At 35.0% G+C, this 21,604-nt stretch overlaps 2 protein-coding genes across 2 annotated transcripts; one reads left to right on the top strand and one right to left on the bottom strand.

Moving 5' to 3' along the window:
* Positions 1–1,715: 1,715 nt before the first annotated feature.
* LOC134252704 (kelch domain-containing protein 9-like) lies at positions 1,716–8,599 on the bottom strand. The gene is made up of 3 exons (XM_062735210.1): positions 8,488–8,599; positions 4,324–4,434; positions 1,716–3,530 (listed from the first exon to the last, which is right to left on the bottom strand). The coding sequence occupies exons 2-3, from the start codon at positions 4,421–4,423 to the stop codon at positions 2,635–2,637; spliced, it is 996 nt and encodes a 331-aa protein (XP_062591194.1). The 5' UTR covers positions 4,424–4,434; positions 8,488–8,599; the 3' UTR covers positions 1,716–2,634.
* A 46-nt stretch (positions 8,600–8,645) lies between these two features.
* On the top strand, positions 8,646–20,792 carry LOC134252688 (serine/arginine repetitive matrix protein 2-like). The gene is made up of 3 exons (XM_062735185.1): positions 8,646–8,733; positions 11,445–11,560; positions 13,940–20,792. Exon 3 carries the CDS (start codon positions 13,950–13,952, stop codon positions 19,113–19,115), a length of 5,166 nt encoding a protein of 1,721 aa, XP_062591169.1. The 5' UTR covers positions 8,646–8,733; positions 11,445–11,560; positions 13,940–13,949; the 3' UTR covers positions 19,116–20,792.
* The last annotated feature ends 812 nt before the right edge of the window (positions 20,793–21,604 follow it).

Below are 21,604 nucleotides of genomic sequence, written 5' to 3'. Positions count from 1 at the left end.
AAATGTCAAGGTAAATTAAAGTAAGGCCACACCAATTAGTTTCTTGTTCATCGGACATTTGATGAGAAAAGTAAGAGCGAGCTAGCGGTTAAATAATAATATTATTACTTTTTTGAAAGCAAAATTTTAAGGCGGGGCGTTAAAAAATTTGAGCGGACAATTATATTTTTTCTGATTTGCAGATTAAGTAGATTAAAAGAACGATAAATAGAGCGGAAATGTAACAGAAAATAGCACAGAATTCCAATGGTGCGGGAATTTTAAATTAATATTATTTGTATAGTTTTGTTAAAATACTATCGTGCGGGTCAGTCGAACAATAAATTTTATTGGTGTGGCCTAAGAAATAAAAAAATCAAAAGGCCCATGGGCAACAACGCTAACCTGACTCGTTTTACCTGCTGTTCTTCATCAGATTTCCCCCCTAGTAATATTTTGATTCCCTATACTGGCATAATCATACTCCTAGGGGACGTGATTATATCAATTTATAATCTAAACTATGTAACAAAGTTTTCACATAGATTTCCTCTTTTCTGGGTGATTGATTCTAGTGCCCTGTTCACACGGAGAGATTAATTCGAATTAAACGTAAGTTTACTGCGAATTAGCTTCGCTTAGCGTTCACACGGTGAATTTAATGCGAATTAGTTTAATTCGAATTAATTTACTGCGCATTAAATTACTTCGCATTAGCTCCGTGTGAACGCTAAGCGAAGCTAATTCGAATTAAATTTTGACGCATGCGTAAGGCCAGAATTAAGTCACAGGACACGTGTTGGTGGTTATATATAGGTATTTGTGCTATATTTGGTTAAAAAATTGAGGGAAAGTATATTAATCACTAAAATCAATGAATACCTGTAGCCACTACATGATGTATTAAAGGATGGCTCTGCATACATGACGTGATTTACAAATGACGTCATAATAGACTTACTGACGCCTGACTGTAGAAGAAAAAATTTAATTCGCATTAGTTTACTTCACATTAGCTGTCGTGTGAACGCAATTTAATTCGCATTAATTTGATTCGCATTAGTTTACTTCGCATTAATTTAATGCGAATTAAACTCGTCGTGTGAACAGGGCATAGAAAAGGTCCATAATTCATACGTTTTATATATCTCAATGTAAAACTTTGATTCCCCATAGTTGCCCGACCCTTCCCCCAGGGCCATGATTTGTACAGTATGAATATATTTTCACTACCTCAGAAAGCTTCCACATATAAGTTTAACCTTATCTTGTCCAGTGGTTCTTGAGAAGTTTTTTTAAGGATTTTTTATATACATTTCAGTGTAAAACTTTGGTTCCCTATTGTGGCCCCACCCTTTTAAAGAGCCAATATTTGAACAATTTAGAATCTACACTACCTCAGGCATCTTCCAGATAAGTTTCACATTTTCTGGCCCACTTGATCTTGAGAAAATAATTTTTGATGACCACAACCTCTTTTTGGCTTTTCTTGATCATCTCCCCTTGGAAGGGGGCTTGACCTTTCATTTAAACAATTTATATAATTAACCTCTTCATCACCAAAGTGTGTTTTGTACCAACTTTGGTCAAAATTGGCCTAGTGGTTCTTGAGAAGTTGGAAAATGTGAAGTTATACATGTAATTAACAGATGACAGGGTGCATGATCAGAAAATCTCACTTGAGCTTTCAACTCAGATGAGCTTAAAACACACTAGTCTTAATAATTTCTCATAAATTAATGCATAATTTATTTATTTCTATATCAAATATAAAACAAAAAGTTTTATTAACTAAGTTTGTTAAACTAGCAAAAATTTACATATTTCTTTTAATCCTTTACATATTACTTATTTCCCTAATTTCTGATACAGATTATACATAACAAACTACATTAAGCACTTGGCCACTTCAAATTGAATTTTTAAAGAACTGAATCATAACGCATATGTAAAATGATAAGCCATTAAAGATGATTTCATATTACATGTACATTGTAAAACTATTATCACAGAAACTTCATTAAAAAATTAGTACACATATGTATCACAAATCCATATTGAGGCACAATCATTGCAGCTATGAGATCACATTAGTATGTAAAAAAAAAAAAAACAACATAAATTGCGAGGAGTTTGCATTACATGGCACATAATGGAGCATAAATATATACTCAAAGGGGACATCTCTCACACCCTCAGCTGAAGTTGAAGTAAACACCCTCCCCCATAAAATGTTCACCACTCACAACTCATATGGGAATAGTGCTCCTTTTATATAAGGTAATATATGCTATATATGTTCATATGCTTTACATGTTCCATGTAACAAATGGAAAGCATGAATTGTAATTTAATCTTGGCACTAAGAAAGTCATTAAATATAAACTTTATCATCAAATGAAAATCTTAAGAAGCAACCATAATGGTAGTAAAATTGGCTGAAACAATTTGGCAAAGGGTAAACAGTTTTACAAAATAATGCACGTCAAAGTATTCAAAATATTCAATTTAGCAACCAGATTCTAAAAATACCAACAAACCCACTAAACTTTTCAAGAAAAGCAACAATGTAACAATCAAAAACAAATAAAAACCACTGGCCAAATCATCACATCAGATCATAAAATCATCACATCAGATTACAATTTTTTTTTATCAGAGGATCCTCAGTTCTCTAGTGTCCCCATGAATGAGTTCCTTGCCACTGAAGCCTCCGTGAAACAGGATTTTGTCCTGGGAGATGCAGCAAGCATGGCCGGCCCTCACCACTCTGCTGGTCCCCACTTTGTAGAAATTAATGTTAGGTTTATTGGTCATCAGTAGAATGTCTCCCACGGGCTCCGAATTCTGACCTCTGAAAGTTTCCCCACCATGGAGAAGAATGGTTGATGAACCTTCTACAGCAATGTGATACTTGCGACCTCCTGGCATTTTTGACAATGGCGGTAAGGATTTTGTGATTGTGATGATTTTCTCCATTAAATTATTTTTGGGATGTCCACTCCTGTAGCCTTTATGTACTTCTAGCAATTGATCACTTCTTCCTCCAATTATGTATAGAGTAGGGCCAATGAAACTTGTTGTATGTCCAGACCTTGATTCAGTGAATCGGCTGTATTCTTCAAAATGGAACTCATTGGATTCTGGACTTCCCTTTAACATGTACACATTGCCCGTGTATTCCTTGCCTGGCTGCATACGGAGAGTTCCCTCCCTTCCTATCACTATTATACTCCCATCCCTCAGAAGTGAGGCCGTGTGAGAACTCAGTCCGGCATCGTCTGGAAACCCCGTCACTCTGGGGTAGATCCACTCCTGTTTTTCTGCATCAAAAATCACCACAGCTGATGTTCTGGTTTTTCCATTCCAACCACCAATCAGAACCATGTACCTCTCAGCCATTGGGATACAAGCATGATGACTAAGAGCTGGACTGTTTTCCACTCGGACTTCGTTCCATATCATGGTATCCAGATTCAGCTTGAAGATTTTACTGCAGGGCTGAGTACTGTATCTCTCCTCAATCCCTCCATGAACATATAGATAATTTCCTGTAATAAAAAAAATTAAACTAGAAATATGTCTATTAATAGGACATGAATGTGTCGCCCAGGGTTCATTTAATTAAGAAATGAATTTAATTTTTGAGAATTTATGAGGACATGAACTTTGATGCTTCACGCTGGCATATTTCAAGAAGTGCACTAGTGCTTTGTGATAAATGTGCCGGCGTGAAGCATCGTAGTTGATTTTCCACATAAGTCTCAGAAATGAATTTATATCTTATATATATATTATTTTTCTGACAACTTTCCACAAATTCATTTTTACACAATGATCATTGTTGAAACAAAACAGTTTGATTTAGTATGGTATTGTGACAACACAATGGAAATATTAGTATTCATTCATGGTAGTTTATGAGAACATGAGCTTTTTCTAATTTGCAAAGAATCTTGATGAAATTTACTACTTAAAAACGTTTCATACACTGTAATATGTATTAGTGTATGAAGTTTGATAAAAATACTAGTATCTTCAATAGATTCTTTCAAACTGAGTTTTAAACACAATAAATAGTAGAGTCAAAACTTCCATCATCTTTGCTAGCCTAGGGTTTTCAATCCTCTCCACTCCACTCCCCATAAATGTTGTGAACATTAAGTTTGCAGTTTGAAGATCATTCAAGTTATTGTTTCAATTAAAATAGTTGATGGAAGGATGGATAAAATATTTCAGACAGTATGATAGTCAAACATTCTCTGTGATTTCTATAAGGCATTCATTCACATATTGAGGATGTTTTCATACTTTAAACTGGAATGTAAAAATCAAATTGCTTACCCAACACACAGGCAACATGAAATGCAAGTTTTGGTCCTATAGGGCAAAAGATTTCCCAGTCTACCAACAAATTGTCCTGCAATGTGCTCCTTTTTGACATTATGTCAACATCTAGAAAAGAAAAATAAAATAATTTAAGAATATAGTTGAGGTAATTTCAGGGTCATAATTTTTGGTCTACAGGCAATTGTCCTGCAATTCCTCCTCTCTGATACCATATAATAAGAATTTTTAGTGAGACACAAGAGCGATCTGAAATAAAAATTTTAAGCAAAGTAACTTTTAGCACTTTTATGTTGCATAGAAAGATAACAGTAACCTTTAATGTAAAATAAATTTTTAGTGATAACTTTTAATTTAGTGAACTCACTCCCTCTTTAAAAATGTCAATGAATCCTCACTAAAATTTCTGCCATAAAGTATGTCATTTGAAGCTATATCTTGCAATTACACTCTTGCTTTTTGCATATTTAAATGGCACAGAGCAAGTACATGTAAATGTAAAATCATTTCCATGCAGTACATGATGGATAAGGACAAGATTCCAATCCATTCTCGAAAATCCTTTAACATGGACTCTATGACAACAATTCCGTCTATTGACACAACAGTCAAAGACATGGGCAATGAATTGAATATCATTTAATATAGTATTTAAAATATACATGAGCCTATTTTGTGCATTCAACAATTGACACAGATGGCACCATCTGATTAAAGTCAGCTATTGATTAAAATCATCATTATAATAAGCTACTGCTTCACTGTTTTGTAACCAGTAGCTTATCAGAACAGCTGATTTTATAGATAATCAAAGTGACAGATGGCAAAAATTTTAAAAACTTTAAATATTCATTTAAACTATGAGGATTGTAATTATTATTATTTTGGCCAAGTCTGGAACATTCATTAAAATTTAGCTATGTAGCTTGAATTAACTATATAAATTTTAATATCAACCTAGCTACTTGAGATGGCTTCATTTCACTCCAACTTATAAGCATTTTTTCCAAGAAGTACAACAATTGCATTTTGATGCAGTAATTATTTTCAGTTTTGAATTATTTTAATCTAAAATAGAATTCATCAAAAAATCATTCTTGAAGGTGTGTCTCTTTCAGAGCAATTGCAGTCAAAGCTGTAAAAGATTATGGGGCTACGTAAAATTAACAGTTAACTTGTGACAAAGTTCTTACTTCTTGAATGAAATACTGTAAATGTATTATATTTTGCATGTATGATAAGACCGCGGAACATTAACTGGCAAAATTGGAAATATACAGCTTACGTCATTTCTATATGTTACAATCAAAACATTCAGTGATAGACAATGAAATGGAAGGGTACAATTCGACGCGGACGTGGGGAAAACATCGGATTGAAATTGCAGATCGAAATTCATTTTCAATCCACCTGAGCTGTTTTCAAAGCAAAGAGTGAATGTATGATCCAAAAATAACTAATTTCAACTCCCAAATACATATTGTTTGAAGTTCACATTAATATGAGTTTTAGCTTATAATTTTAAGAACGCTAAAGATCATAGAAGACAAAGATTATTTTTCAGGAGATAATTATTTGATTGTAGAAGGGGGGGGGGTAAAAAATTGTCGAGTCAGACAGGTCATGACAATATATTTTATTTCTAGGATTATAAGAGTGCATGAGTTTTATATACTTATTCTCACTAAAAACTGTTGGACAACTTTATTGAAAAGTCGTTCACCCCCCCCCCCCCCCCAACCAACACAAAGATATTCATATATTTACCAAACAGAAATGAAATATTTGTCCCTTAAATATTAATTTATTTAGAACACTGGACAAAAAAATTCATACTGTACCAAAATTGACTTTATTTGTCTTCTGGGTCAATCAGTAATAACGTGCCTTCTAGCGTAGCTATGGTGGATTGAAAATGAATTTCGATCTGCAATTTCAATCCGATGTTTTCCCCACATCCGCGTCGAATTGTACCCGCCCATTTCATTGTCTATCACTGAATGTTTTGATTGTAACAGATAAAAATGACGTAAGCTGTATATTTCCAATTTTGCCAGTTAATGTTCCGCGGTCTTATTTGGTAGAAATTAACTTTTCAGCAAGTTGGCATCCATTTGATTTAGCGCTATCTGAATGTGCTAGATATAAAGGTATGATATATACAAGACATTTAGCGATGTACTTGATTTTACAGACTCAGCTTTCTGTAAAAATCGCTAAATAGAATTCACCGCTAAATGTATATAATACTTTTACAGTAACAATGAAGAACAGTTCTGCATGGTTATGTGATAACTAAATGGTAATAATTTTTAACCCGGTATTTCAACACAAAAGTGTTAAACTTTACTTATTTATGCTCCAAAGTGGGTTGCACACATGCACATTTTCTAAGAAATAGAAAATAATTCATCTTTTGCTTAAAACTGTTCAAATGCTGTCTTTGCTCAGAGTTATTTTTTAAAATTACCTATCAGGTGTAGAATACTTGCAATTTTTTGTCTATTTTCATAAAAAAGCAAAATTTGTAAAACTTTCATTGAAATAGCTATGGATAAAGCTTCTTTAAGTATCTAAGACCATAATAAATAAATTGCTAGATTCTCATCCGATTTAAAAAAAAATCGAGGCGGGCGGGCGGCTTTTATTTTATATTTTTTATTTTTTCAATTTTGCAGATTTTCTATTGACCTGGTCAATCGGTGTAATTTTATATACAATACTCGAATAAAAGTCATAGTAAAGGTTCAATTATCTCTTACTTCACATCATCACCAATCTTTTTCAACCAATGATCCTTGTTTAAAATATATACGCATGTACAATTACCATCTTTTCAGCTGTCAAAATCATGTCGACTTTCGCAGGATTTAAAACAAAAGTAGAATGGTAGATGAATACCAATCCCGATCAGAATTAAGACGAAGAAAAACAGAAATAAAAAAAATCAAGGCGGGGGTATAAAATCGGGGCGGGCGGGGATGAGAATCTAGGAATATTTTTATTATGGCCTAAATAAAGTATATATGTTTTTGTTTGTTTGTTTTATTTTTACAGTCCCTCTTAAAAATTTTTTCACTCATATGATGCCACTTTTTGCTAGCAGACGACTGCAAATTATATATACTCAGTATTCACATCCATTGAGCAGTGAGGGATCTTTTTCTTTTACTGGGACACAGGACCTCATGTGATGACATCCAAAAGACCAATCTACATGTCCTGCAGTGGGATTTGAACCCACAACATAAGGATTAACTCATTATGCTTTATCATTAGAGCAGAAGCTCTAACCGCAACAGCTACATAGCAATAAAGACACTGACTGTACTGGTCCTGTGTATAGTGGATGGATATATTAAGTTAGAAAATTTCAGTATCTTTTATAAAATATGATATGTCAATAGAATATTTTGCAGCTCGAAAATCCTAGCAACTTTACACCGTTTAGGCGTAAGGACAATACTCAAGTATAGGATTGCAGGGGCGTAGCAACAGGGGGGGCCAGGGGGGCCTGGCCCCCCACTTTTTTTCCCAACCTTACTTATACTATAAGAAATGTTAATTGAAAGCCTGGTTGGCCCCCGCACCTTAGACTTTTAGCGATGTACCGTATTAAAATTGGTACAAGAAGTAGTTGAAACTGAGAAAAAAAAGTTAACGTAGCACCCCCACCCCACCCCACCCCAACGCACGAAATAGGATTTTCGACTTTGGGCAACTTTTTCCTTTTTTTTTTTGGGGCGGGTCAGCTTTTTCAGGTAAGTAAAAATAATTTTTTCTCCAGCTGCCCCCCCCCCCCCCCACTTTCAAAAACGATGCTACGCCACTGGATTGTACTTGACATTTTCTCTCTTCTTCTCTGAGGGCCAAATATTGAAATAATCATTTTAAACATTCAGATCCAATTGATTGATAAAATGTTTTGTCAAGGCATGCCGACTTCGTAGATCTCAACACTAACCATTTTTTCCCTGCACCTGTAATTCTGTACCCATGTTGTCACACCCTGTGAGGCTGTGTCCCAGTGTATATCAAATACTATATGCTTTATAGCTATAGCCAGATAGCTGCTGCTACAGAGTGGGACCATTGCCCATTCTAGTTCAAAGCTTAAACTGACAAGACACTCTTTCAATTTTAAGAAATAATTCTTAGTACCTTGATTAAGAATCCGTGTGTCTGACTGTCTTATTTCTGTACAATTTATCAGGTTGGCAGCAAGACAGGAGTCCACATGTTTTTGTTTACACCGCCATGTTGGTAAATCGAAGGGCGCGTGATTTCCCGGATGTTTTCTGCGCGCGCATGGTTTCCTCCATCCTGAGCCGAATCACATCTTGGGTGCCACCGATTGTACCGAAAATAGCCAATATTTTCCCAGATAACACTACACAGTCAAAAATGGTGTGTGATATGCCTTTTATGTGCATTACTTGTTGACATGTACTATTTTGTTTTCTTAGTCAATGTCAATTTTTTACAGAATTAGATTTGGTATTTTCGTGATATTGTGTTGGCACCTCTCTGGAAAATGATACGTCTTCTAACATAAAGAAAACATGCTTTACAAATACAGAACAGTTTAATACATGTATAAAATTTTCTCTGGGTATATATTGAGGTGATATTATTATATTATGAATTTGTAAAGAAATAGGATTGTTTATCATGATTGATTTACAAATGCCATGTGGACTGGTGATGACCTTTTCCCTCCTGTCTCAATACTGCTATTAATTCACATGTCAACAGTGATATTTGACACAGCTACTAGGGTTTTAAATATGAATATGTTTGGTATATCTGTAAGTGAATGAACAAAGGTATACAGGCTTTGTTATCATTGGATTCTGGTATTAATATCTAGTGCTGCACAATACGTACTGCACCTGAAAAAAATCCTTAGCATATAAAAATCCTCAAACCTTTCTTTAGATTCATTATTACTTATTACCTTTCAATAGATTCATAACATATGATTTAATATGTTTGAGGGTGAAAACTTTTGAGATGAGTACATTTGTTTAGTTTTCACTACATGTATATACCATCAACACTTCCGAATTAAGCTATAAGAACGACAACTGGAAATGCATGATACATAATCTAAAAATGATCCCCCCCCCCAATAATATACCTTCCATAAATTTTATTGAGTTTTTGTTTGGTTCTTGGCAGTACCCATAATGTATAAGTTGCTTGTAAAAATGAAGAGTTAATTGCAAGACCATGCATGCATCAGCTGTTTACAAGGGTGGCATCTGACTATCTTTGCTAGCCAAGCATATATAATCTACTCCTCTCCAATCCTCGGTTGATTTCTATATTTTGGTCTCTAGCTTATTGTTAAGCTTAAAACAGTGACAACTCCTTGCATCCAATCGGAAATTGTTTTATTTTGGATGCATGCAAGAAGAATGAATATGCATGTTAACAACTATGGAAACAGTTGATATTACAGTCTTCGCCAAATCTTTTTTTCAGCACATGCCCTTCGGGCAGGTGTTATCATGAATTACGCTAGCCCGAAAACAAATATTTACATGCCCAGAATTTTATCAAGTTATATTATTCTTATTGCCTTTTCATGCCAAGGAAATGATCTGAAATCCATTCTGTCAATTTATTGTCTTGCCATTTGTTTTCAACCTGTACACTTTTTGTGTCTCCTTTGCAGAGGAGTTCCTTGGAAATCGCAGTAAAATAAACTGTCAGTAAAATTTTATTTTGTACTTCACTTTACATACAAAATCAAAGACTTTAAAGTACATTATTGTTCTTATTTAATTTGACTATACAGAGGCTTATGCCGTAGAATTTACATGCCCTTCAGGCTTGTAAGTGTGCAATTTCCACATGCACTAGCGCTCTTCCAATTTTACCAGGTCCTGGGCATCGGACTCCCGGGATTTGTCGAAGACTGATATTACCAATATAGCAATGATAAATTTTTGTTGAATGTCTATAGTATAAAGTTTATGGATTTCGAAAGCATCTTCTTGAAAACAATGAGTGCAAACATTGTTTTCTTGATGGCCTACAGTGGTATATGCGAGGTATGACAGAAAAGAGTGGTATTACATTAGCACTGGTCTAGAGATCTCAAAACCTAAAGAATTAGAACTAAATCGGACAAGGATCGGAGAAGAGCAGATTGTAAAACCTTGGCTATTTCTGACAAGGATTAGAACATAATGTATATTCATTATTCCTTTCTTAAATGTCACCTTTGCCATATTTATTAATTTTGTATAAAAGAAACAACACAAGTGTCCCATTTCAGAACATAGAGAAAACAATTTGTATGAAAAATTATGAAATGTACATGTATATTGTGCTATTACACGTACTGTTATACAGTCTCAGTGTATCATAATGTGTCCTGATAAACTTAAGGTCTTACGCAATGTAGTTTGAACTTTATTTGGCTCTTCCCTGGAGTTGAAGAGTTCTACTAAATGAAGGACCTGTGTGCAATACTGTGTAATTTTCGCCCTTTTACACTTGTTTACAACTATGCCCCATTTTAAATTTGCCCAGTCCCACTTCTGTTTAAGAATTTATACTTAATTGTTCTTTGAATTCACCCCGTTTTAAATTCATCCACTTGTGACAAGGACGAAAGGGGCAAAAATAAAACGGGGGCGAAAATTTCCCTGTATACAGTACTTTCAATGTCTATGTATGGGTTTGTACACCTCTTCTAAAACAAATTTTGTTTGAAAAAAGTATGGAATTTATGTTTCGTAATTTTTGTACATTTTTCTTTGAATGATGCAAAAATTTTCTATTAATTTGATATCTGTTCAAAACCCCTGGTAATGCATGCTGATTTTTTGTCTAAGAACTTTTAATGGTACTATAATTTTAAATTAAGAATATCTTGAAAAATTATCAATAGGTAAGGTACCTTGCTTATGTCCTTAAGCTACAATAGGTTTTCAGTAGATCTTTCATTTAGGAAGAGTGTTTGATTTGTTGTTGAATACTGAGTTTTGAAAGGAACCTTTAAAACTTTATTTTGATTCACATGTACAGCTACCTAAGTTAAGAATTCTTACAACTTATAAAAGGGAGTAAGTAACTTACTGTAATCTTTTAAATTTTTTTTTCAGATTGTTATCGAAGACAAAATGTATTGAAAATTTTGAAAAAAAGAACTGCCTTCTTGCCTTCCGTCCAGTTTTTGAACACTTAGCAGGTGTTTTGATTGCTTTCCATTTCAGGGAATGTAAGTATATATTTAGCTCACCTAAGCGTGAGTCTTAAGTGAGCTTTTCTGATCAAGAAGTGTACGGAATCAATGTTAATTCATAGGTACTGTATACTGTAGTTTGTATCATGATCCTGATTGTGACCCCTAGGGATATAGTGGGCATTTTGAGCATACAAAGTTTTACACAGGATTTTTTCTTAAGAACAGGAACAACATGATCAGTATTTTTTTTTAAATATAAAGACATACATAAAAGTGTATATCCATAATTTTAAATTCATTACCCTTGGGAGTAGGCTGGTGGCACATTTGACAATCAAAGTGTTATTTGGAAGCTGCCACAGGGAGATTAGATTTGCAGACCTGCTTACTCTTATGATTTCGCCTTATTTTCTACTGATTTTGGTTTAGAGCATCTGCTCTAGAATAGTGGAGTAAGGAGTCGATCCTTACCATCGGTACATAGCGGGTTCGAATCCCACTGTGGGACGTGGAGAGCGGTCCTTCGGATAAGACTATATAAACCAAGGCCCTGTCACAGTCACAGGCCTTAGGATCGCTTAAAAAATTTTGTGTGTAAAAAAAAAAAAAAAAAAGGTATGGAACTCTTACACTGGATACCTAATTTCGCTAATAAAATATTTTTTATTCAAATGCTCTAGAATTCTACTTTCTGTTGAAATCTATTTATAGATAAACATTCTTCATTTCTAGCAAAGCTCATTCCGAAATTTCAAAAATTTCTTGAGATATTCTGAAATCAATTTAAAAAATGACCTACTTTCTTTTACTCGACATTAGCTTGGGCCCCTGGTCATTCACATGTAAAGTTGAGTTTTAAACAGACAGTGTTTGAAGTGCAGCGAAGATTTGCATAGTATTTGCAAAATCTTTCAACATTTTAAAGTTGATTTCTTACTCCATTATAATTCCTTTCGCGAAAAATTAATTTGAAAACGTCAACATCAACAACTGCATCGCCATGTTGATTATGAATGTAAAAGAAGCTATGGTTGAACGAATTTTTCCCGGAATGCATTATATACCTTTACGATTTTCAAAACAATTACTCGTCAATTGGGCTGCTAAAAGGTTGTTTATAACTTAGTAAGATCCTATGGTCAAAATACAAAAAAAACTTGTAAAACTCAAATGCAAATGAGCAAATATTTGTTGCGTTTAGAATAAATTCCAAGGAAAATTTGTCCCGTCGTTCCTGCTTAACAATTAGTGTAGCTCTTCAAAGGCCCAAGCTGATGTCGAGTTAAAAAAATAAGGTCAATTTTGGAATTGATTTCAAAATATCTCTTGAAGTATAAGGAATTACGGAATGAACTTTGGTAGTAATGAAGATTGTTTATATTTGAATAGACGTGGATAGAAAGTAAAATTGTGAAGCATTTGATTTAAAAGAATTTTATTGGCGAAAGAAGGTACCCTACGAAAAGAGTTCCATACCTTTATTTTTTTTCAACACCTCAAAAAATTTTTTCTAAGAGATTTAAAGGCCTGTGGTCACAGTAGGTGCTGGCACGAAAAAGATCCCTCCCTGCTCAATGGCCCTGAGTGCCCAGTATAGAACAAAATTTGTAGCTCTCCACCAACAAGTGCTGGCGTCTCCATATGAGTGAAAAATTCTCAAGAGGGAGATTAAACAACATACAATCAATCAATCATTACTGATTTTGAGTCCAAAATACCTCTCATGTTTTGCTATTATGAAAATCGGAAACTCGTTTGTTTGAATTCAGCAGTAAATTTTCGTTATGAACAGTCTCGTTTTGACGCTTTTTAATCGCTAAATCAGATAAAGATTTAAAACAGTAAAGTGATATCATGTTGCAAAAAAGCAGTGGTTAAAAAAAATGTCAGAAATGGTTATCAGAAATGTAGATGTTCTCTAGTATATAATGTAAAATGGATGGAAATTGATATCTTACTGGAAAATGCCAAATCTCACTGACAACTCTAATAAAAAAAATACTGAGAGACAACAATACAGGTAAACAGGTCTGGATTTGATTTTCTTCAGATCATGACTCCTGAGGCTGCAATATTAATGAGCAAACCAAGTTTTCTATAGAAATACACTGTATATAAGAAAAAGAATATAATGATAAAGAACAAGAAGGTTCATAGATACTCAGGTGAGCAATGTGGCCAGTGGACCTATCGTTTCATGCTCTTGTTTTAATTTGCCAAGCTTCTATTGCATTAAATATATAATGATGTTTTCCTTGACTTTGCCTCCATTTTAACTTCATCCATTTGATCAAAAGGATTGAAAAAAAAAACAACAGTTGGCAAAAACTTCCCTATATACAGCATTTTCATTATTTCTTTTTATCTTGTTTTTTTTTTTTTGGCACTGAAGAAATATTGTATTTTTTGCAGCAAATTCAGAATGGCTACCTCGGATGATGAAGATAGTGTCTCCAACATTGACTTCTCAGTGATAAGTTCTTCCATTGACCTTGGCAGACCAATGCTGGACCAAGTGGTGAATGGTATTCATTATGGCTCTCCCGAAATCCGAAATCTACTCCGAAATGAATGTGATCTAATCATAGAGTGCAAGATATGCAGAAATTTCTTCAGGTCTTTCCCAAACTTTGTTGCCCACAAGCGAGTGTATTGTTTAGAAATGAATGCCGATAACCTCTACAATAACAGACATCAATCCATGTTGAACAATTCCCAGACAAATGAAACTGTTGTTGTGGAACCAACTGCACCAGAAGATTCTTCACCAATACAGTCAACTCAACAGGCCACAACTGTAGAAAAATTAGTGAATGGGAGTTTCCAAAGCACTTCATCTGCCTTCAGACTTTACACAGATGTGGCAGAGGAAATGGAGAGGCAGAAAGCTACTGCACAGAATACTGTTGTTAAAATGACACCAATAGCATCTAATTCAAATGCCATGGTTATAACTGTAACACAGGAAAAGAATAAAGAAAGCTGTGAGTGTGGTGTGACTGAAGATGAAGGTGCCAGTGCACCAAGCCTGCTCCGCAATATCTTAGAGAGGCCACTCCCTGTGTCTAAAGAGACCCAGCCTAAAGGTAAATCTCCTGAAGAGAAAAATGAAAATTCTATTAATATAGAAGACAAAAAGAGGGAAGGTAGCAAGCGTCATGAAACTAGAAAACCAATGGAAGATCTGCGTCCCGTCCAGAGCAATCTAGGCAGTGCAAACAGGTCATTTCTTAGTGAACTAAGCAAAAAGGGGTTGTGCCATATCAAAACTTTGGAGTGCTTAGTATGCAATAAGCAAATGAGCACCAAGAAATCACTGTGGAACCATATGAAATTTTTTCACTTGGGAGAAAAAACAGTATATCCATGTCTTTTCTGTGACAAAACTTTTGGAAGATTTTACAATATATCAAAGCACATTATGTCCTGTCATGATAAATCTCACAAAGACATAGAAAAACTGAAGAGCAAAATAAAGTCAATGAGCTACAAAGTAGATGATAGTGGTGAAGAATTGAGTCCATCCAGTCAAAAGGATATTGAAGCACCAGAGAGAAGCAGATCTGAAGGTCAAACAGTCCGTGGGATTAAAATCATAAACTGTGAAGGTTGTAAGAAGGCATTCTGGAAAGAAGAAAATTATGCCTCTCACAAAAAGCAATGTAAATCCTTAAACCCAGGTAATAAAGTTAAGGAAAGTGTGACACCCCCAACAAAAGAGCATACGGGGAAGACTTCTAGCCAACAAGATGACAAGATATATAGAGCCAGTAGAAACACTTCACCTGACAAGATGAGTGTCAGTTCAGACAGTTCTCCAGAACGGTCATCCAACAGTGCAGAAAAATCTGAAACATCACAAAACCAGTCCAAGAGGGTCATTCAGACACGGCACTCTGCTGCTGTAAAACAAGACTCGTACATGAAAACAAGGTTCCTTGACAAACGAAGAGCTGTGTTGTATGAGAGTCCTAAAAAATCCAATACCTCTGTTTCTAGTTCTGACTCTAGTCCAAAGCCTTCTCCAAAGAAAGGAGTTTCTCCTAGAAAGTTGAGTAATAGTTCAAATGGATCAGAAAGTCCCCTCAATACATCAGCGAAATCATCACCCAAGAAGAGAAGGTCTGCAGATGTTAATGATGAGGAACTTCAAAAAGAAGCAGATGCTGAGACCCCAGCAAAAACACCTGTAGAACGCAATTTGGTCTCCGTCTTTGAAAAAGTTGGAACAAGGTCAAAATCAAGAGGAAAAGAAGAGGAAGAAAATAAAGAAACCAAGTTGGAATCAAATGAGATTGTAAATCCAACAAAAACTCAAGATGCATCTCCCCTGAGTGGAAATGTCATGCAGACAAGACAGCGGAAACCAAGAGAAGACAAAAGTAAAGAAAAAGATACGAAAGACAAACGTAGAGACACAAGTAATGATTCCAATTCTAGTAAAAACACTGACCAAAAGACAACAAAACAGAAAACTCCATCCACAAGTAGCAACACATCAAGGGAGTCTAGTCAGGATCGCTTTATTCACACAAGAAAATCCAAGCAATTGATGGAAGCCAAAAATGAAGAAACATCAAAGAAAAGTGAAGAAAAAGTACCTACTAAAGCAACACAAAAGGATGCTCCCAAGATCATTAATACGGAGGAAAAAGAGATATCAGAAGAGGAAACTTCTCAATCAGAAAAAGTGGTTTACACAAACTTGAAAAATTTAAGTTCAGAAGAGGAAAAAATAGTGAAAATGAGACAAAAGATGCAGAGTCCTAATAAGCATATTTTTGCTATTCAAGGTAAAGTTTCTGAGGAAGGCAAAGAAAATGACAAAGAAGAAGAAGAAACGTTACCAAATAGTGAGGACTCACAGGAGGTGCCTAAAGAAACAGAAAAGGAAGAGGTCTCCAGAAGTAGGAGGAAACAGGTTATTTCTGTTCGTCAGTTTGATGAGGTTGATGGAGAAAAGGGCACCCCTGTAACAAAGCATAATACAAGGAGGTCTGTAGCCCAGAAATCTACTCCCAGCACTCCAAACACCAGAAGTAGTAGCTTGGATAGTAAAGCAGATAATTCTACAGGCAAAAAGATTCCACAATCAAAACAAGAGATGGCAGAAACAGTAAAGAAGAAAACAGATGAGAAGACTGGAGATGACTCCAAACAAAAAGACAATTGTGATGGAGAGAAAAGACAAAGACATCGCAGTAAGGCAGACTGGAATTCTTTGTCTGAAAAAGATGGTAACAAACAAACAACACAAAAACAAGATGAGGCGAAGGACATAGAATCATCAAAGGATACTAGACGCACAATACAAACAAGAGGGAAATCATTTCATTCACATGAAGACAAATCAGAGAATTCAAGTGGCACAAGTATTGTTTACACTGCAATTCAACCTAAGGCTCAAAGTAAGATCTGGAAGAGTCCAAACGCTAATGTGGTGAAGATTCAGGAGATCTGGGTGAAGAAGAAGCCAGGACAACCTACTGAAGAAGTGAAGCATAGTACAATTACAGTGAGGAAAACTTCAACAGCTCAGAGGCGTTTATGTGAGAAATACAGGCATCCTAAGCGAGTTTATGTCATGAAATCCAAAAAGTCAACTAAGCCCGTGTGTTTAGACATGAATAACATAGAGTCCTTGCTTGACAGAGAAAAGAAACAATGTAAAGAATGTGGAATTCAGTTAAAATCCATGTCAAATCTGAGAAGACATATAGTCAGACATCTTGGATGGAAAAGATATAAATGCAAATTGTGCCCATTTTCTAGTTTCAACAGGTCGGAATGTAATTCCCATTTGCAAAGAATACACAAAGAAAAGATTGTAGGAAAGGATATCAACAATCTTATTAAAGATCTGAAAAAAGAGGGGTCTGAAAAGAGACTTCAGAAGAAACAGCAAACTCTGAGAACAAAGCAGAGACTGGAGTCTGAAATGGCAGCTTCAAACTCATACAAGAAGGGGAATGGGATATCAAAACTAAAATCATCTCCACATAAAAGTGTGTCTCCTAATCAGCCTGTGAAGTCTATAATCACAACCAGACGAAGGTCACTGATCCAGAGTGGTCAGGATACAAAATCTGTTGCTGGGACTCAGAAATCGCCAGAGACGTCCAAAAAGATGGAAAGTGTATCAGTTACCAAAGCCAGAAAGGAAGCAGATACAACTTCAGATGCTAAGCAGAAGAATGAAGAAAACAAAATATGTCCTAAAATAGATGTGAAAGCCAGGAAGTGTATAGAATGCAGCATTACATTTGCAAATGATTACAATCTTTTTCGGCATGTTCGGAACATTCACAAGTTTGATACAACACAGCTGAAGAAATCCAAAAATGATGCTGCATCTAGTGTGAGTTCAAGTTCCCTAACTAGTTCAGCAAGTATCAAGAAGATATCCAAAGATTCCAATATGCAAGATGACACAGCATCTGTTAAAAGTGCTAGTTCAGAGAAATCAACACGGAAAAGGAAACGCCAGGACAGTGGGACTTCATCAGAAAACAAGCTTAAGAAAACAGACAATACTAAATCTGTTCCTGCAGAAAGGAAAAGATCTGCTAGTTTGGATGGGTCATACAATGCGAATGATACATCTAGTATAAATCATGATTTGTATGACAATTTGTGCAGTGTGTCTGACAATGAAAATGATTTCAGTGACAGGATAGGGTCTCCTACAAGATCAGAAGAAGGAATGATTCGGTTAGAACCCAGAGTGCAGACTATGTTTGCAGCTTTAGAGGAAGCCAGAGCCACTGTGAGACAAAGGGGAAAGAAGCTGGGAATAAGAAGGCTAAGTTCTCCTGTGAAAAAAGTAACTCCATCACCTACCGATAAAAAAGTAACCCCTGTACGCAGTTCAGCAAGAATAAAACAGGATTCCAAAACACCTACAACAAAAGAGGGACCAATAGAAGAATCAACTGCTTCATCATCAGAACAAGACGTAGTAGCTCAATCTGATTCAAAATTGGCAAAAAAAGTAGAAACATCCGAATTGGTTTCATCAGAAGAGATGGAAGTAAACTCTGAATCTGTGTCTGTAAAGGACTTGAAATCAAATTCAGAAGAAACAGAACAGTCAGAGTGTGATATGATTGGATCTGAAATGAGAGAAAAGTCAGAGATGGATTGTGATTCTACAGAGGCCATTGACCAAACAGAGGAGAAAAGTGATAAAGTCATTGGAGAGGAACATGAAAACGATGTAGAGAAGTCAGCCTCAAAACAACCTGAAAACAGTTCAGTGGCAGCTAAAAATGAAAAAGATAAATCTGGAGAAGAAATACCTGCTGAAACTTGTGAAAAAGTGCCTGATCATTCCATGAACTCTATAGAAGATGAAGTGCACAGGACAGAGCAAAATAAAACTGATGACGAAGTTTCACTTGATGGTAAAGACAAGACTGTTAACATGGAGAATGAAGCAGACAAATCTCTTGCTTCAGAAGTAGAAAAGGAGGTGAATCCAACTGATAAAATGACTGAGACATCTGACACTGAAAAAATGGAAGCAGAAAACTTGATTTGTGAAGACAGTGATGTCAAAACCACTGTGGATGCCAATGTGAACAAATGAAGATAAAATGAACTTCTATTGAGTCAACTGAATTGGATTTAGTTAATCATAACAATTTTATGATTTATTTTTATCAGTGTATATTATACATTGAAATATGTTCACTTTTTTCCTGTTGATACCGAGTCATTTAGGGTAAGGAGAGTGAGAATCTTCAAAAGTTCTGCATCACTGTGTTATGTGGAAATGGAAACTTTTTCTGGAATGCTAAATGATATCAGTTGTTAATGTAACTTTTAAACATGTATCATACATTTATATTTTTAATTATACATATACATTTCTTTAATAATTAATACTGTAGATTCCTTATTATACAGGAGGAATTAATTATAGTGTAATTTCGTGAGAAGCATCACTCGCGAAATAAAATTACTTGCTTTTATTTCTATGGTGCTGAAATCCATATGAATTCTCTTGATCAACTGTCCATTCGGGAATATATATTCTCAAGATTTGGCATTAAATAGCCATTTAGCATTTAATAAGTTCCAGCGAAAAATAAGGAATCTACAGTAAGTAAGGTGAAAATGTAATAAAGCTGCACATTAAATTTGTTTAAATTTGATTTTTTTTTCTATACACTCAAGTATGTTCTTTTTATTGTTAAAATTTGAGATAAAGGGCATATATGTTCCATTGTGAGCTTCATTGTAGTGCAATATTGTTCATTATCATGTTGCATGTGCTAAAACTTTTTTTGCATATTTCAGTGTCTATTGTTTTCTGGTAATTTGCTTTTTAAATTCAATTGTATGGACGAGAACCCCAATATTGGAATACATGTATTGTCATGTCCTGTTAAAAGGAAAGATAGTCAAAGAGAAATGCACTGGATGAGTTTGCTTTTATCTTGAAATGTTGAATCTACCAATGTTAACACATTTGTATGTGCCTTGATTTATTTTGATGAATTGTTGATTGAGTTGAACTATGAAATCTTGGATTATGTTAACGTTTTTAGTTAAAGTTCAAAACTACAGTGCAATTTTGAATTACAAATCATTCTGTTAGAAACTGCATGTTTAGCTCTACTGGTCAGAGACCAGAAGAGCTTATGCGATAGAAATGAGTCCGTCGTCCGTCCGTCTGTCTGTCTGTAAACAATTTTTCAAAATGCTACTCCTCCTACAGTTTTGGTCCAATTTCAATATAACTTGGCACACAAGTAGACTACACTAAGATACATAATTCTGTGCATTGGTTTTTGATTTCGATGAACGGTGTTGCCGTTGTTACTAAAAATAGAAATTTCTGTGAAATGCTTTCAAAATGCTACTCCTCCTACAGTTTTGGTCCGATTTCAAGATAACTTGGCACACAAGTAGACTACACTAAGATACATAATTCTGTGCATCGGTTTTTATTTTGATCAGCAGCAAGGATCATTTCCTTATTTATTGCTGTATAAACCAGTAGAGCTACAGTCTCGACAGAGACTTCTGGTTATCATAGTTATCATGTGTACATGTGTTACCTAAAATGCATACACATAGAAGAATCTTGCTTCTATCAATTTTCTTGGTATTCTCAAATTTTAACAAAGTAAAAATTCTCTAGTCAAACTATTACTAGATGTACTATGCATGTTACATTGTTGAACAGCCATATGTCTTTAAACAAGCATGTTATATGTAATAATTGAATTCTGACATAAAAGAATTGACTGAAATTGAATTGATTGTGTATTGTTTATGCTTGTCTGAGCTGAAAGCTCAACTGAGGTTTTCTGTTGCTTGGTGTCCATCCGTTACTTTTCACATTTTAAACTTCTCAATACACTGCATCTTGAAATTAGTGTAGAGTTTTAGTTGTAAAAGTTTTACATTGAAATATACAGGAAAAATCTTCTCAAGATCCAGCATCTGAAACAAGTCTTGTGTAGCGTATCATCCATGCAAGTTTGGTCCAAGTATTGAAAGGCTTATAGTTACTTGAGAACGGGCTTTCTCTTAAACCTTTACTGAGACACTAATGCGGGGGGTATAGCATAAGCTCATATTAACATTGTGAAGGATCTAATGAATAGAAAGTCCCTGTGAATCTGCATATAATTATATCTACACTGTATAACAAAGGTTTCACGAAAGTTGCTTTGTGTGGAGTTGCCCTGAGAAACTGTTGTAGTGATGGTGAAATTGTAAATTGGTCAAATTTCTTACTTGGTTAAACAAGAGATGTTGGTAAAACACTCCTCCCCCCCCCCCCCCCCAAATAATTGGAATTTTTCTAAGTCCAAGGGGCATAACTCTGTCCAAAATGGCCTGATCACACCCAAAATAGAATTTGACCTAGATATTCTTAGGATGAACATGTAATACTAAATTTCTTTTCAATATGTGCAACTTCTGCAAAGAAAAAAAATGGAAACTGCAAATATTTAGAATTTTTCCAAGTCCAAGGGGCATAACTCTGTCCATAATGGCCCGATCATACCCAAAAACATGACTTGACCTAGATATTCTTAAGATTAATCTGTATACCAAATT

Source organism: Saccostrea cucullata, unplaced genomic scaffold, assembly GCF_032062105.1.
Source record: "Saccostrea cucullata isolate Sc308-1 unplaced genomic scaffold, CSIRO_AGI_Scuc_v1 ctg99, whole genome shotgun sequence".
NCBI lineage: Eukaryota > Metazoa > Mollusca > Bivalvia > Ostreida > Ostreidae > Saccostrea > Saccostrea cuccullata.
The sequence above is the reverse complement of the archived record's forward strand: the minus strand, read 5'-3'. Positions and strand labels throughout refer to the sequence as shown.

What these genes read in the sequence shown, in the direction of transcription:
- LOC134252688 (XM_062735185.1), top strand. Translation starts at nt 13,950, where the DNA reads ATGGCTACCTCGGATGATGAAGATAGTGTCTCCAACATTGACTTCTCA.
- LOC134252704 (XM_062735210.1), bottom strand. Translation starts at nt 4,423, where the DNA reads ATGTCAAAAAGGAGCACATTGCAGGACAATTTGTTGGTAGACTGGGAA. An exon ending in TCATGTTGCCTGTGTGTTGG is followed by an intron (nt 3,531 to 4,323) that starts GTAAGCAATTTG and finishes TTTTTATTACAG; the next exon opens with GAAATTATCTATATGTTCAT.